Here is a 16,669-nt window from a genome sequence, read left to right on the forward strand (position 1 = left end):
AAATCAATATCAACTATATCTATACAGAGTGGCCAAAAAGTCGTGGATCAAAGGCAACTAGGGGTTTTGTGGGGTCAACAGCTGCAAAAAATTGTTTTACGGGAGGTCCTTAAACTTGACCCCTGCATAGTTATCATTTATTTTGCTTTTTAAAAGAAAATTTCCTTTTTTTTAGCCTCCTGTAGAACATTTTTTTGCAGCTGATGACCCCCATTTAACCCCTATTTGCGTTTGATCAACGACCTTTTGGCCACCCTGTATACCTAATTTACTAAAAGGTCTAAAAGCAACAGGTGAATTCGGAATCTGAATTCTATAAATACGTTTAGAACCACCAAGAAAAAAAAATGGATATGCGTGTTTTTCACGTTCAATTCAGTCATAAATTGTTAATTTATAACTGAAATGAAATTCCACCCGTATCACCTTCATGCCCGTCGCTCTACAACTGAGCACTTTTTGCCGAGACACGAATATGTGGAACCAGCTGCCCACCGTAGCATTTTCCGAACCAATTCGACTTTGGGTCCTTTAAGGTAGGACCGTACCAATTTCAAATGCCGGCAACGCACTGGCGAGTCTTCTCGCAATGTGCGTATCTAAGCACGCACACACAAGTCCAACAGTATCACTTAACATCAGGTAAGGCCTGACCGTTTGTTCCCTGTATTATACAAAAAACATTTTAATGTTTCAAATCACGACATTTTATAAATCTTTAGGTATAACGCAACGATAAGCTTACAGACGGTGCTACGCCCACAGAGGAGATTCAGACACAGTATGCACTAGTATTCAAAACTACTTAGATTCGTAAATAAATAGGCAATATTAAAAGAACGCATTAAAATAAATAAGGTTAATAATAATTAATGTTTTAAAGACTAGATGATATTGTAGTAACATCCCTTGGTGGATTTTTTGTAACGAAATTATATTATTAGATATATGTACTACGTTGGTTATAGGTATTAGCGGTATCTACTTTCTTTTTTTATTATCTTTGACATGTTTTTCAAAACTATATAGTAAAATTTGTATATTAGACATATAACATTTATAAGTGTTCAAGTGCTGATACTTGCTAGTCTGTGACCTGTGTTACGAATCATGTATAAAATGAAGAGAGAAGAAAGATGAAAGAATTTGAAATACATATTCCTTGTTATCAATTGTATATTGAAGTCGTTTTATAAAAATGAAGTCCACGTGTAATAGTGCTGGACGACCTAACAATAAAAATGCTATTAAGTTTAGTGAGCAACCTAGATCAACTGTGTCGCTGTTTCTTCTTAACGAACGACAAATTAAATTTCATAAAAAAGATGCATGTATTTCCAAGACATTGCCTGTAACAATCAATCCAGAAAATATATATCATGACGAAGTAATACAAAATCTCGAAAAACCAGGAAAATTATGTTTTGTAGAATGTAATATAGACGTAGATGATAAGTTAAAACCTTTAGAGGAACCTGTCTCTAGTATAATAAATGCTTCCTCTAAATTTAAAAACATTCCATCCATTGAAATAAACAACACTCAAATTTTTGAATTAAATAAAAATCTAGTTGAAGGGTAAGTATTTACCAGCTTATTTAAATGTTGTTTAAAATATATGTAAAATAACAGGTGTTGTGTTTCAGACAGATAAGCCATGGAATGAAAGGTATTATTGTGGGAGGCATGAAATTATTTTCATGTTCATATCCAACATGTACATATAATACAAACAATTCATCTAATATGTCCAAACATAGGAGAACACATTCTCAAAATAAGCTTTATCTGTGTGATCAATGTACATTTTGTACCAAATTTTCAAATTCTCTTAATGTACACAAGCGTCTTCATACACAAGAAAAACCGTTTGCATGTCAGAATTGTGACTATAAATGCAATAGCAGTTCTAATTTAAAAAAACATGTCAATCATAGACATTCTACTCAGTATATTCAACCAACTTCTTCCAGTAAAAATATTTAAGTCTATTGCATAATTTGTTACTTGCAAATCGTTAATAATTCGACAGTAAAGAACTGGTAAGTCTTCTAATTTATTATATACCTTGTTAATCTTTATTTAAAACAATTTGTATAATATAAAGGGCTCTCAAGATCTGCATACCATGCATTCAAATTTAACTTTACTAATATATGTAATACCCTTACTTTTTTCCTTAAATATAGTATTACACAGTAGTGTAAACTCCCATGTTATGTTCCTATAATGTGAAAATTACCAAACTTAAGTTGTTGGTATACCTTGTTGTCTGATGATAACACCAGATAATGAGCATAGTTTACCCTGTATATAGCAGCTATTAACCCTTATAAATTATTCTTAAACTATGCTTCTACCAGTGGGCTATTGTGAAAAGTTATTTTTTTTCTATGATTTTAATTAATTATGTTACTTTTTACAACAACTTTATCATATTACATTTTACCATTACCCATTTATCTAGTGTTCATTTGTATATATATATTTTTACTTAAGTGAAAAAAAAGTAAGTGAAGTAAAAATAAAAAATAAATGTTAATTTCAAAGCCTTTATTCTAAATACCTATAACATTTAGTAATAACTGGTATAAATCACCCAAAAAGGCTTTCTTATTGTATACATAATATTTTGAGTTCTGTAGCGAGGTTTTAAAAATAAAAATAGTAATACTACATAGGTATTTCTTACTATATTATGTCAGTGACAATGTTCTGTGAAGTCCACAACAACAGATTCACGCCAACCAAATAAAAAGTATCCAGTTGCAGATCCTAGCACAACAGCTGCACATAGCCATGTATTATATGTCATGAACACCAACATTAACATATAGCTTACAAGTACTTGAAAACCATGAAGTACTGTTTGCCAAGCATGTGCTGTACTCATCATAGATGGACTGAAAAATTTAATTGTTATTAGTGTATTATCCTCCAAATTTGAAGGATTTAAGATTATATAGATTTGTGAAATCTAAACTCCAGAATAAGAAATGGAGCCAGGAAGAATAGATTTATAAATATAATCATGTATAGTACAGTTATGGTAGTATGATGCGGAGGTTTTAATTAAACGAAATATTACTTACACATTCCTGTCTAGTGCATGTGAAACCGGCCTGAAACCAAATAAGAAAAGTAGTAATGATGTTAATTACAATAGAAATATTTATTTACTGATATATAACTTACTGGATAACTTGTGGCTCATCTGGATTACAAATATTTGCTACTCCCTTGTCTGGTGGAGCAACAGCACAATATTGAAGCCCTGTATAAGTTTTCCATAGTAAATGTTTTCTGTAGTACTTGAGCCTATAAAATAATAAACAATTCTTTAAGACATTCCAAATTTCACTTATTTACCTAGTAATAAAGTAGTAGTGTACAAAGTTATAATTATTAAGTAAATTTTAATATGTTTGCGAAGTAAAAATCATTTTATGATAATGATTATACAATATTCAAGGATAAAAGAGAATTGAATATTTATTTGTATACTTACAGATATTTATTTAATACTAGTTGATTAATTTTTCAAAAAATTGAGCAAATCAGTTGGCTTACTGACAATAGAAAAACTTTTAAATATGACGTACCCTTCATAACAAAGCGCAATGAGAAAGATTGCTAGAAAAGATCCAAAAAATTCTCCAAGTTCTGATACTTTCCACCATGAGAAAAGAATAACTTCTTTATAACCTCCATGAAACTGGAAAAGCAAGTTTTTTAGTGATGAGGAAAATGTCAAAATAAATAATTAAATGCCATAACATTTTAATTTGACTTTGCCTTATTGTACTGAATATTTATTTATCATGATTGTTCTTAACAAGTAGGTACATGGTTGTTATCTAGTTCTAATGTAATTAAGTTACAGATATTTTATCTTATCAGACATAAATAATGTTCACTAGACTTACTGTCATACTCATACTCATTTCATGTCCAACATGGTGGTTATGGTGATGACCTTCATGAGCCTTAGCTTGTGGGTCACCAGACATCATGTCTACACTCGATATGTTAAACATTTCCTGTAATTTTATCATTTTAAACATGATACTAAAAAGAAATAACTTGATAAATGAAATCTACTTACATTTATAACTTCATTAAAGTCTGAACTATTCATAACATGCTCTTCATGTCCCATATGCTGTTCCGTTCCTACATCTATATGGCTGCCATGGTTTGCATGGTGCACATGGTGGTCCATAATTCAAACTACCTTAAACAAAGGAATACTCTGTACTGAATGCAAAATTAAGCAAAACTTTTTGCCTCTTAACCAAAACAAATTTACAAAACAGTAAAAAGTTTACATAACAAAGGGAATGAAGTGAATTGAAAAGAAGAATATAACAATAGGTATTACAATTAACCATCTGTTACTTAAATAAAGTTAGAGCAAATAGTTATGAATTGTCTCTTTAAAAAAAATACATGACACGCAATAGCCAGCGAAATTGTCGGGAAGGCAATATACTTAGTAATTTTTATTTAAATAAAACATAGTACATGATCTTTAACCATGTTTATAAGTACCCCTTAATAATAATATACACTCGTAAAGTTTTAAAGCCAACTTTATACCAATTTTTTAAAGAGTATGGTGCAGGCACGTATACATTTATGAAGTGAAAGGTTCCTGGCTCACACGGATTTCGTTTTTTAATCTGTTGTGTATTGTTGACTGATAGTAAATTCTATACGTTATTTAGCCAAGTTTTACATAATTATAATATGATTCTAAATAACTTACAGTATAATATGTCGTAAACGTCTAGGATTTTTTATTGTTAGTAGTTATCCATCACGTACATTGTTATGGAAAAACTCTGGTTAGCACAATAAATCTGGTTTTACTAATCAAAAAGCAAAAATTATGAAAATTTTTAATAAAAACCGATGTCTAACGTCAGGAATCTTACGTCATCTCTCGACAGTCATCTGTCGCAGAACTACAATCGTAGACTAGTATCTTGTATAAAATCTGTGACGATAATTTTTTGTATGTTACAGGAGGCTCATCGGATGTTAAGTGATACCGCCGTGCATGGACACTTGCACTGCCAGAAGGCTTGTAAGCTCAAGTCATTAAGGAATTGGTTTTTTCTTCAAGGACCCTAATACGTCAGTTTTACTTTATCCACAAAGTGATGGTGCGCGGCAAACAATTTCCTTAAAAAATGCACAGTTGTGCAACGACAGACGTCGAGGTAATAAGGGTAGAATTTAGTATTCTGCCTTGACGTCCGATTGATGAAACTTAGTTGCAGGTATTAATCCGAACAACTTGGTAAATGCGGTAGAAGATGCAGAGAGATCCCACATCTCTACGCAACGCCAAATAATCAAATCGCTTGTAAAGTGACTAAAAAAACTAATTATTTATTCTGATTATATTTGTCTACAGAATCTACAAAGATATTAGATATTTATTCTATATTTATATACGTACAGCTATGTGGGAATTCATGAGAAGTTAGAGTTAATTTGTGTTAGTGTTACGATTTTATTATTATTAAAAACATCGAGTTATGCCTTTGTTATATGGTTCACAAAAGCTGAGTAAAAGATTTTGTACAAAAATCATTTTTTTAACTACAAACGATTGTAAATGGTGAACGTTTTATAGTGTTTGCCAACAACGTGACCTGACCATCGGTAGGACACTATTCATCCATAGAGATGTACGTATGTACAAACGGAATTCACCTGTTGGCTTCACGAAAAACCATATTGACCACCTTGTTATCAGTTGGAAATGGCGCTCGTCGCTGCTGACTTCAGAAACCGAAGAGGCGCTGATATTGACAGCGTTGTCGGATGTTGCCGAAATGCGCCTTGTAGTTCCGGTTGAGCGACCAGTTGGTACACCTGGTAGGACTAGAAGAAGTTTTGATGTCACTAAACTACGAGATCCTGAAACACACATTACTTAGTTTAAACGCTGAAGTGGAAAGGGCGTTTAGCGTAATAAATACTGTATTTATTGCGCTAAATAACAAACTAGGTAGTGGCACTATAAATAGCATTCAATTTATAAAAAAGGAACTAAATATAATGAAAAAGAATTGTTGAACCTCGTCACTTTAACTCTCAATTCTAAATACTCGTTTATATCAAAAAAGTCTGACAAACTTGATAATCCATCTCAGCCATCCACAGCTGCAATAATCGAACAGGATGAAGAGGAAACACTAGCAGAACTATTTGAAGCTTATTTTAGTTGTGTTAAAATAACTTTTGACTTTGAAAAATTTATGAGTGATTTCTGGTGATGTTTTTCATTAAAGATTACCTAAAGCTGGGTATCCACTGTGTTCGCGAACCTCTTGCGCTCCGCGCACTTGCAACAGCTCCGCGTAGTGGATACGTTTGCGAACGTGAAGCGTGAACGGTGCGCGCTCCAATGGGTGGCGGTAAATTGGGCGAACACAAAGGGTAGCTCAGTCTGTTCGTGGACGCGAGCATGCGTGTTTCTATGGAGATACGCGTTACCGTCTCCATTAGAGCGGTTACGGGAGCGCGGAGCGCAAGAGGTTCGCGAACATAGTGGATACCCGGCTTAAAAGTCATGAGATTTTAAACCGAAACTAGTAAACATTTTTTTTAAAGGCGGCAACACTATGTACTCTGTGACCCTGGTAATCGGAAAATGGATTTTGAAAGAGTTTTTAAATATGACATTGGAATTGTGAAAGAATTTTAATTTGGGCTGCATATTCATAATAAATAAAAAATCCCAGTACAAAACATTTTAATATTAAGGACTATTTTAATTAAGTAGTCTCGATTTCATCTAGGATAACCTTTTTAGTTATTTTGGGTTGGATTATGAACGTGAGCCCTATCTATGAATAACATTTACTTAACATAGTTAACAAAAATGCGTTTTTCGAGTTGCCTTAACTGTAACACTTTGCCACACGCGAAATTTATAAAGGAATTAGAAAAAAATTTCATTCCCCACAGCGCTTTTCAAAAAACCTTGTTAGGCGTAGGAAGCGCAATTGTTGCTCTCTTCGATCCATATAGAGCAGATATGATATCATGTATGGGAGAAGTTACTGGCGGCAATGCTTTAAATTATATGCGGCAGAAAATGCTAGAAACGAATGAGGGTGCTGAAATTCTAAGCGACATGCCACGTATAAACTCTCAAACAGTATGCTTCAAAACATTGTCACAAATGCCTAGAAATACACTGGGACGTGTATATGCTGACTTTATGGTGGAAAACAAAATTACGGCAGACTCAAGATTACCTGTCCATTTTATAGATGACCCAGATATGGCTTATGTTATTCAACGTTACAGAGAAGTACATGATTTAGTGCATGCAACATTATTTATGAAAACAAATATGTTGGGTGAAGTAAGTTATATATAATAGAGGTAACATATAATTAATTTTGCTTGATGTTTATGAGTGATACATAAGTGTAACTAAACTTATAATGTTACTCTATTTTAAGGTAACTATTAAATGGATAGAGGGCATTCAAACAAAGTTACCAATGTGTATTGGTGGTGGAATATGGGGTGCAGCTAGACTTAAACCAAAACATAGACAGTTATACTTAAAGCTGTATTTACCATGGGCTATCAAGACAGGAAATGATGCAAAGTTTATGCAAGGTATGGCTATTAATTAAATCATTATCTAGCTTACAAATTAACTAAGGAAAATATTAATTTACAGGCATTTACTTTGAGAAGCGGTGGAATCAGGATATAAGTGATTTTCACAGAGAAATGAACATAACACGGCTCACTGGTGCTTAGAATTAGGTGCTTATTAATTTATTTGTATTTAAATTAAAATTATTATATATAAAAAAATTAGTATTTAAATTATTACATGTAAAAACTGTCATAATAAAATACTTTATACATAAAATTTGACATAATTTATTTTATAATAACATTTCTGAACTGCGTCCATTAGGATTGTGAAGAACAGTAGCATTGTCATTAACTTCTACTATCCATTCATACCAAACTCTTCGCGAATCAACACATCGCCAAAATGTGGCCTTGATTTTGTCACCTTTATGAATTCTTAGTGGTGTCTGAAATAAGAGTTAAATTCATGTTTAATTTGATTCCCTCTTGCCCCTGTGATTTTTCAAACAATATTCTAAAGCCGAGTTCTATAGTAAGAATGTTTCATCTATTAGCACCTTTATTTAACTGTGTTAAGACATTAATCATTATAGGAATTAAAATGATATGTCAGTCATGGTCTCTCAAGTCTAAAAATCTTAAAAGTCCCAAATAGTTCACAAATATTCAAACTGTTTTCTTTTTACTTTTATAAGTGGTAAAGATAAGCTGAGGCAAGGCTTTCCATTCCATACTTTTACATATCTTGGATATTATGATAAGGAGTAGCATTACTCACTTTTATTGGAATAAATACTGGAAACCAAGATATCATTCCAGGACTGTGTGTACTTGGTACAATGCTTAACATTTCATCGCCATATAGTTCACAGTCAAAGTAGCCAGCAAATCCATGCATCACATTGTCTTGGGTGACTTCCCATGAAACAGTAGTTTTCCTACGATTGTCAGTTAATGGTAGCCCCCTATAGTCTAACATTGTCTCACCCTCGCTATTTTTAATACCTTCTGCTGGGTGTGAGAATTTAAAAACCTCCTAAAACAAAAAAAAATATTAATTATATTTAAATACAGGTATGTATTATTATTCTAATCAAATATTTCAACATATTGCTTATTTGCAAAACATTGTGATATTGGAATATATTGTATTGAATTTTAACATACCCTACATTCAGCTATGTCATGTTTATTTTGCATATACACCACCCACAATGTTTCCAAGTTCTTTTCCATTTTTTGTGAATCACCAAGGCAAGCAATTTTAGCTGCTGCCCACAATCGTGAAGAGCTTATTGGATTAACATAAGATGTGTATTTACAAGGTATTGAAATGCCATTTGGTTTCAAGAGGCATGTTGCACCATCTAAACATTCTGGTGAGAGTTCATTATCTGCCCACGACCCTGAAAGTTTTTTTTGATAATGTAATATAAGGATTTGTTTAGTTAAGATATATATCATCTTTATTGTAGGATGAATTTATTTTTGTTAAAAGGTATATTTACTAATGCCGAAACAGCAAAATAAATATGCATTACAATATTTTAATTACTATAATAGAAACTAAATTTACGAAAAATTCAATATTACCTAACAATTCTGACACTATAATATCTGCCTTTGGTGACAAGTTCATATATCTCATATCACCAGGTACAACAGTGACGTCACGATCACACCACAACTCCCTAACTTGTGCTGCTAAAACCACTACAGCTCCCGGATTCTTTTCCACGGCTATAATCTGTATAAAAAAACATACACTGCAATATGATATTACATATAGGGGGTTAGCCTAAGAATTAAAAGTATTAGTTGTTTAATTTAGTGTATTAGTACTATATACACTCTACTATCTTTTAATCAGTAAACTGTATATTTACAAGAATTTATAACTGAAAACTGAAGAGAGACTTTTGAAATTGGTAAGACACTTAGCTCTGTATTCTACGAACTCTAAAGAATTCCAATTAAAGTGCATCATGTGAAATGTCCATGTTGTTGAAGTTTGACTTTTTTATTTATAATGTATTTATTATTACCATACAATTTAAAAAAAATTAAAATGTTCAGTAACAACACATGGCAACATTGCCATTGGAAAAGGGTTTAAACATTTAAATTACTACATAAGATGTGACCATATTTGTCGAAGTTTGAATGTCCTAAAGTAAGACATCCCTCAATAATATAAAATATAGCTGTAGAAAAGCCTTCAGGTGTTGAAATTAAGTTTTCAAATGGTTTAATAATCGAGGTTTCTAATCGAGTATAACTGAATAAGAAATAATATGTCATCACATATGTAATGTTTAATTATTGTCTATAATATATTTAAGTTTTTGAGTATAATTTACCTTTACTTCAGTATTAGTCATTTCAGCAGCATTCAAAGTGGCACGGACAAGAGGGCCACGACCTGCTCCAAGGACCATAACAGTGACTGGAGTTTTTGCATCACTTTCACTATCTCCTTGACCCTTTTCTATTTTTATATTAGTTATCAGAGATTCTTTCTATAGGAATTTAATAATTAGCATATATAACATAAAAGTAAATAGTAAGTAATTGAATAAGTTAGAGGAATCTATAACCACAACTGATATTGAATACTGCAGAAAGTAGACTCATGATTTTAACAAACAGAAAAACTAAAAATCCAGAATTTATCTTACTAGGAAAATTTAGTCATTTGTAATATTAAAAATTAAAAAGACTAATTTAAAATACTATTCAATAGTAATACTGGCAAGTTAATAAGTATATAAGTGTATGTAGATTGTCCAATATTGCACTTTTTTGACTTACACTTAACTTACATCTAAAGTATGTTGACAACTATTTTTCTTTTGAAGATCTGCAAGTGCTTTAACAATTGCATTCTGGTATTGATTATATTTTATTGGATCTTTTTCAAACACATTATATGTGTGTGTATCAAGATTGTCTGCTAGAGGTTGTAATGGTGTCTGTAGATAGTCCTCCCACCTAAAAAAGAAATTGTTAAAATGAAACCATATCTAATAATACATATAGAAAAAGATTTATTTATTTAAAAGTAATGATAAATAATAAAAAAGAAATTTATTAATGTAACACCACTAATATTACATAATCACATGTATACAAATTAAATAGCTAAGAATGTATTCAAGAATGTGCATCAATTACAGAGAACACAATGGTGGCAAAAAATAATAATATAAAAATAGAATATGAAGAATAATTATGGATGCCAAATAAAATTTAATAAATATACAATAGTGTATGCTATTGTAAAGCATTGCAGGACATTAGAGATTTAACATTATGTTGTACTCCTAAAACTAAAAAGTTGTTTTGTATGGTATTTCTTATTTTATTTGACATAATCATACTTGAAACAAATATTCAGTTACTGATCTACAGTTTTTAGCAAATTCAGCTTTATTCAAGCATGCTTAATATGAACTCATTGACCATAACAATTATTTCAAGAAACCCATAAACTTAGTATTTTTTGATAAATTAAAAAATTTAAGATAAATAATTAACTGTTGTCATATTTATACCACAAAATTTTCTAAAGTATGTAAGATTTTACAAATTCCAAGTTAACTCAATATGCTGCAGATAGAAAAATCTAATGCATAAAATCTTAGCATCATAAAAACTTCAGTTAGCTTTCTGAGGCTGAAACTAATGGCAGATGGCTAAAAGGTAAACTTAAGATATAACCATGATATCCAAGACAAATATAAATAATATGAAACTATTTATAGATGTAACACAAACCCTCTTGCGAAACTGAACATAGGAGTATCAGCCGGTCTTCTTTGCCAGAGTCTAAATAAATATTGTAAATAATATTCAATATTTGAGCGTCGGGCCCCACTCACAATTACTTGTGCATCTCTTTCCACCATACTGACCACTAATTGTTGATGAGCCCGTGATAATACTGGATAGCTGAAATGTGATTTATTCAGGGACAAGAAGAATTTAAATTTATATTATCCTTAAGTTAGTAAATATAATGATAAAAATGATGATGATAAAATTGTAATGATCAGATTAAAAAAAAAACATACCCTTTTTTATTGTTATGGAATATATGTGTAGGCAGGATAATGGCTTTAACTGGTTCTCCAAGCCACCTTTTAATAATATCATTTGATGGTAAATCTGCAGATATTTCTAATACAACACCAACTCTTTTATCCCAATTCATATTTTGATGAAATCTAGACCACCAGTACCATGTTTCATTGTAAGCAACATCACATTTGTTATCTTCAAGGTCTTCTGAGTTTCTTAATGTCCTTTTACAAAACATTGGTACACATGTCCATATTAATGTTGGAAAGTTGCTAAAAAGAATAAAAACTATAAGACTAATATTTTCTAACTAGTTAAGCATCAAATCTCAGTTATCTGAGAAATTTACCTTGTTTCTTGATAGGTTTGTAAAATTCTAGCTAGGTTAGTGTTATGTTTGGAATGCAAAGATATCATAACAGCTGGAACACCCAAACCGCGACAATATAGGAGCTCTTCATGTAAATAGTACTCATGACGCTTTTGTACAACAGGAGATGGAGCATCAACAGTGAGATATGGAGACACTCTAGCGACTATACGATTAGTCCAATCTTGTGGAGACAGTATCATATCTGATCGAGTAAAGCCTCCAGCTGGTATTCTGTGCGGTAGATATGGTCTACGGAAGCGTGGATGAATTAACGGCGTCACAATAAAGGAATAATTTGCCTGAAGCGCTTCTGATACGCATTCTTGAATATCTGGTGTAAGTGAATATTCTAATCCACATGAAATATCCTGCTGTGTCATAATAGAATTTTATCAATACTGATGTAGTTAAAAAAATAAAGATTTAAGTGTTTAAAAAAGTTAATTTGTAATGGATATAAGGTACTGGGTAAGGTTATAAATTGGAAATACCGATCAGTCGAACCCTGTTTGCCGGCAGTCGACACAGACTAATAATTAAGGGATTGAGATTGACAAAGTCTTCTTTCGACAGGCGTTACCCACAACGCGAAACGAATTTGCATAAGTAACAAATGGCAAAGAATAAGCTAATGTCATTCCCATGCAAACTCCTTTGGAAATTGGCGGCAGCTTGGGGATGAGATGCCTTAACAGTGTAAAGTGTATGTAGAAAGTCGAAAACATAATATGTTGAAAAGAACGTGTCAAGTCACGCCTGTCGTAAAGTGACTTTGTCTAAACTTTTCGTAACCTAAATTTAGTTTTTAAGTTTCGCTCTCGCTCTTCGTTGAATACAGTCAAACGGTAAGGGCTGGTACTGGGGAGATCCCACCCAGGGGTGAGGACAGTACTATATGTGGTCATAAAACCAGAAGGATCGCCGCTCGAATACCCGATGGGACTAAATAATATGCTAGTATTCTGCCTAGACTAAAGAAATGTTCCAATTTGTACCCCGGATCGGAGACGAAGGAAGTATCAGCCGGGCAATATCTTTTCTGGCTCGGTAAGAGAGAGGAAAGCTGGCTTTGCTGTCTCCATATAGTAGTGGACAGCGTGTATGTTATAATTAAACATTTGTAAAATCCAGGGTCAGTGTCAGTGATAGTTTGCTCCGTGCAATACTGGAATCTTTCGCCCTACGAAACGCAAAGCACAACACGATGAACCTATTGCATCAATTCACGCCGGTGTTCCGCGACAACTAGGAAGTTAAGAAATCATGCGTTTCTAACTTGGGTGTGTAAACTATATAACGTAGAACGGCCAAATGACTAGACTCTACAACATGTAATTAAAAAAAAAACATGTATTGTAATTGTATTAGTGTAACGTAGTCTATGATAGAACTTGAAGTAAGGTTATGTTTGAAAAATAAAACGTTTGTAATTTTGTATATACATACACTAAATAAAGTTTTATGTTACACAAAAAACAATGGCTATTCAAAAGAAACCTATAAAATTGAAACACATTAAAGCTGACATCCTTAAAGAAGTTAATTTTTTAAAAAACATTTTTACATATTATTCACCTCCTAATCAAAGTAAAGGTAAGAAATATGTATATTTAAATTAAAATCATATGATTTTGTTGAATTGTAATTTATTATTAATTCATAATAAAGCTCTCTTAAATTCACCCGCAAACACTGCGTCATCAAATGTGTTTTGAAAGTTGGACAGGACAAACATTTAGTGCATGCTGTTTTTTAATTCCTCGAAATCCAACATGGATTATCCATTTTTGCTTATTATTAGAGATGACTGGCTAATTGCAGTTGTTGCGAAGCTAAATAAAACAAAAGTATCACATTATTTCAGATAATGTTACCTTCATGGACTTTGAAATGACAAAAGGTGAACAAGAAGATAATAAGAAGGAGGTTGACAAACCCAAAAGAGCACAAAGTATTGCTGAGCTAGAAGAGAAATTAGAAAAAGTAAAATCTCAACATAAATTAAATTTAAAGAGTAAACTGATGAAGAAAAGTCTTACAAGTAAACTAAATAAAAAAATTAAGAAGAAAGAGAGGGTTAAGTTAAATAAAAATAAAGTCAAAGCAATCATTAAAGATAGAAATGATGGTGCTGCTGTAAATGAAAGTAATGTGACACAAGCTAAGCCAGTATTTAACACTGATGGAAAGCTTGTATTTTCAAAGTTTGATTTTGCTAATCTTGGAACTAAAGGTAGGTAGCTTGTTTTGTATTTTAATAATATATATTAACTTATAGATGATTTTAATACATGCAAACAGAAAATTTATATTAATATACTGACAATAATAACTTGGATTAGTTATTTAAGTGTTCCATATTATAATAAGATATAACTTTTCAGAAAAAGTTTCTAAAGGACACAAGGATCCAAAAAAAATTTTAGATCACCTCAAGCAACAAGAGCAAAAAGTTCAAGAGCTTTCACAAAAAGATAGTGACAAAGCCAAGGATTTCAAAGAAAAAATGGCTTGGAAAAATATACTTCAAAAAGCTGAAGGACAAAAAATAAAAGATGATCCTATTTTATTGAAAAAGTCTATAAAGAAACAAGTAAGTACAGATATTATTTTCCATTAGCGTTGCATTGCCATAACTTTTGTTCTCTCAGTCCATAATAATCCAACTGTCTACAATATTCCAATAATTAAATTTGATATAATGAATTCAATTGTCCATGTTTACAAGTTAAGATAATCTATTCTTAAATTAGATTAATACTCCAAAAGTACTTGCCTCAGATTGCATTTGAATTATCATATTTATGGTACAGATAAGTGGATGATCAGCCTTCTTTGCCACATATTGATTTTTAGGTGTCATTGATTGGTTTCCTTGCAATATTTACTGTACAAGTATTGATCGTGCATACCTAGTTAACACCGAAAGTGTTTAGAAAATGAAAAACGGCTGATGTAGAAAGTTTTATTAGCCAATACTTTTATTGTTTTTCGAAGTAATCTCATTCCTCTCTACACATTGTCACATTCAATGGAACCACTGAGAAAAGCAATGGGCCCACTTTTCCTTAGGGGTCTCTTCTATGGCATTTTCGTATTCTTCCTACTGCATCTTCAGGGCTTGGAAAGCGAATATCTCAAATTTTATCTTTAGTTCTTGGTTATAAATGAAAGTCGCAGGGCGCCAGGTTAGTACTGTATGGCGGATTACTCATTATCTCGACACCTGCCATAGTCAAATATTCAACAGTCCGTTTTGCGCTGAAGCATTGTCGTGGTGAACGAGGCTCTTACTTCGAGGGTGCTGCTGTCCAAAGAAAGAGGCCATCATGTTTTTTCCTTGACTTCTTCCTTTCTTTAACTTAGTTGGCCGATCATCTCAAAATGAGGAAAGGAGCTTTCACCCACTGAGCTTTAATCACCTGTGACGATGTCAAATACAGCTTCATCATCATCATTGAGATTGCTACGTCCACATTTATACTCTCTAAACCAATTGTAAATGGTGGCACAAGATGGGGCTTCATTAAGAAATGCTAATTGCAGCTTATCATAGCTTTGTTGTTAAGTAAGCCCACAACAAGTCATAATAAATCATTGACCAAACATTTTATTGCGTAAGGTTCATAACAGTTTTAGATTTGCCACCAATTCACAAAAACAAATGAATGAAATTCAAAATAGATTTCATTAGCAATGTTTCTTGCTGGCCAGTTCTAAACATTTTCAGTGTTACCCAGGTATAAACCTAACATTAGTGTACATAAAGAGTTTTAACTTTTAAATGTATCTTACCAGGGTTGTGAGTCACACACACACACCACTTAGCCAAGACAGGTTCCTTTAAAATTATTTACTTGTTTCTAATCTGACATTTTTTTTTTTTTCAGGAACAAAAAAAGAAAACTAGCAAAAAGCAATGGGAGGATAGAATTCAAAGTGTTGTGGGGAAAAAGGAAGACAGACAGAAAAAGAGAAAAGAAAATATTACGAAAAAGAAAAAGGAAAAGAAGGCTAAAATAATAAAAACAAAAGAAAAGAGAGGACGTGTTGTAATATAGTGCAATTTTTACCATTGTTTTTAAAGAAATTGATAATAAATTTTTACCTTCAACATTATTTGTTTAAATCATCAATAATAAATTATTTAGGTGCCTAGTGTAGGTAACTACTATTATTTGTACTTGTAAGATGAAAATGTATTTTTTTTAAATGTCCGATTGTTGGTAAAGAATTTTTAAAATCATTTGAGAAATATATTTATTTCATTTAGCCTCATTTGAAATCTCTGGATAAATGGCCCATACTATATACTTATAGTATAAGTTGACAGTGATAACTGAAGTTTAGAAAGGCAAAACAAAAACTATATGGAAAGAACATTTTTTATTATTGTTATGTATTTAAATGTAATGTACATTTTGTGTATTCAAATGACAACTCTAAATAAAGCTAATTTCTTAAGGTAACAGTAGCAGTTTGTTGTTACAATTTGCTCCCTCAGTATAACCATGATTAATAAAAAAAGAGGTACTGAGAAGGCTAGAAGCAAAACTTAACATCGGTGGAATAGTAGAA

The 16,669-nt window shown here is 31.9% G+C and overlaps 5 protein-coding genes across 8 annotated transcripts; 3 read left to right on the top strand and 2 right to left on the bottom strand.

Moving 5' to 3' along the window:
• The first annotated feature begins 779 nt into the window (after positions 1–779).
• Positions 780–3,346, top strand: LOC123707371 (RE1-silencing transcription factor-like). Its single transcript, XM_045657374.1, has 2 exons — positions 780–1,578; positions 1,647–3,346. The coding sequence occupies exons 1-2, from the start codon at positions 1,199–1,201 to the stop codon at positions 1,984–1,986; spliced, it is 720 nt and encodes a 239-aa protein (XP_045513330.1). The 5' UTR covers positions 780–1,198; the 3' UTR covers positions 1,987–3,346.
• On the bottom strand, positions 2,539–4,942 carry LOC123707372 (high affinity copper uptake protein 1). Of its 4 annotated transcripts, none has more exons than XM_045657376.1 (7): positions 4,769–4,942; positions 4,106–4,234; positions 3,927–4,040; positions 3,603–3,715; positions 3,196–3,318; positions 3,093–3,122; positions 2,539–2,903 (listed from the first exon to the last, which is right to left on the bottom strand). In XM_045657376.1, the coding sequence occupies exons 2-7, from the start codon at positions 4,220–4,222 to the stop codon at positions 2,702–2,704; spliced, it is 699 nt and encodes a 232-aa protein (XP_045513332.1). In that variant the 5' UTR covers positions 4,223–4,234; positions 4,769–4,942; the 3' UTR covers positions 2,539–2,701. The 4 variants fall into 4 exon arrangements, with proteins under 4 accessions (XP_045513332.1, XP_045513331.1, XP_045513334.1 ...); XM_045657375.1 differs by having other exon boundaries at positions 4,106–4,230; positions 4,769–4,941; XM_045657378.1 differs by lacking the exon at positions 4,769–4,942 and adding an exon at positions 4,600–4,653 and having other exon boundaries at positions 4,106–4,230.
• A 1,511-nt stretch (positions 4,943–6,453) lies between these two features.
• LOC123707189 (ubiquinone biosynthesis protein COQ4 homolog, mitochondrial) lies at positions 6,454–7,901 on the top strand. Its single transcript, XM_045657041.1, has 3 exons — positions 6,454–7,387; positions 7,488–7,650; positions 7,715–7,901. The coding sequence occupies exons 1-3, from the start codon at positions 6,899–6,901 to the stop codon at positions 7,795–7,797; spliced, it is 735 nt and encodes a 244-aa protein (XP_045512997.1). The 5' UTR covers positions 6,454–6,898; the 3' UTR covers positions 7,798–7,901.
• Positions 7,902–7,907: 6 nt separating this feature from the next.
• Positions 7,908–12,651, bottom strand: LOC123707188 (protein arginine N-methyltransferase 5). Its single transcript, XM_045657040.1, has 9 exons — positions 12,068–12,651; positions 11,712–11,990; positions 11,416–11,589; positions 10,461–10,629; positions 9,999–10,157; positions 9,232–9,385; positions 8,806–9,044; positions 8,417–8,674; positions 7,908–8,084 (listed from the first exon to the last, which is right to left on the bottom strand). The coding sequence occupies exons 1-9, from the start codon at positions 12,469–12,471 to the stop codon at positions 7,929–7,931; spliced, it is 1,992 nt and encodes a 663-aa protein (XP_045512996.1). The 5' UTR covers positions 12,472–12,651; the 3' UTR covers positions 7,908–7,928.
• Positions 12,652–13,469: 818 nt separating this feature from the next.
• LOC123707397 (surfeit locus protein 6 homolog) lies at positions 13,470–16,207 on the top strand. Its single transcript, XM_045657407.1, has 4 exons — positions 13,470–13,684; positions 13,956–14,324; positions 14,476–14,684; positions 15,982–16,207. Exons 1-4 carry the CDS (start codon positions 13,570–13,572, stop codon positions 16,150–16,152), a joined length of 864 nt encoding a protein of 287 aa, XP_045513363.1. The 5' UTR covers positions 13,470–13,569; the 3' UTR covers positions 16,153–16,207.
• Positions 16,208–16,669: the final 462 nt, after the last annotated feature.

This window comes from Pieris brassicae, chromosome 3 (assembly GCF_905147105.1).
Source record: "Pieris brassicae chromosome 3, ilPieBrab1.1, whole genome shotgun sequence".
NCBI classification, from domain to species: domain Eukaryota; kingdom Metazoa; phylum Arthropoda; class Insecta; order Lepidoptera; family Pieridae; genus Pieris; species Pieris brassicae.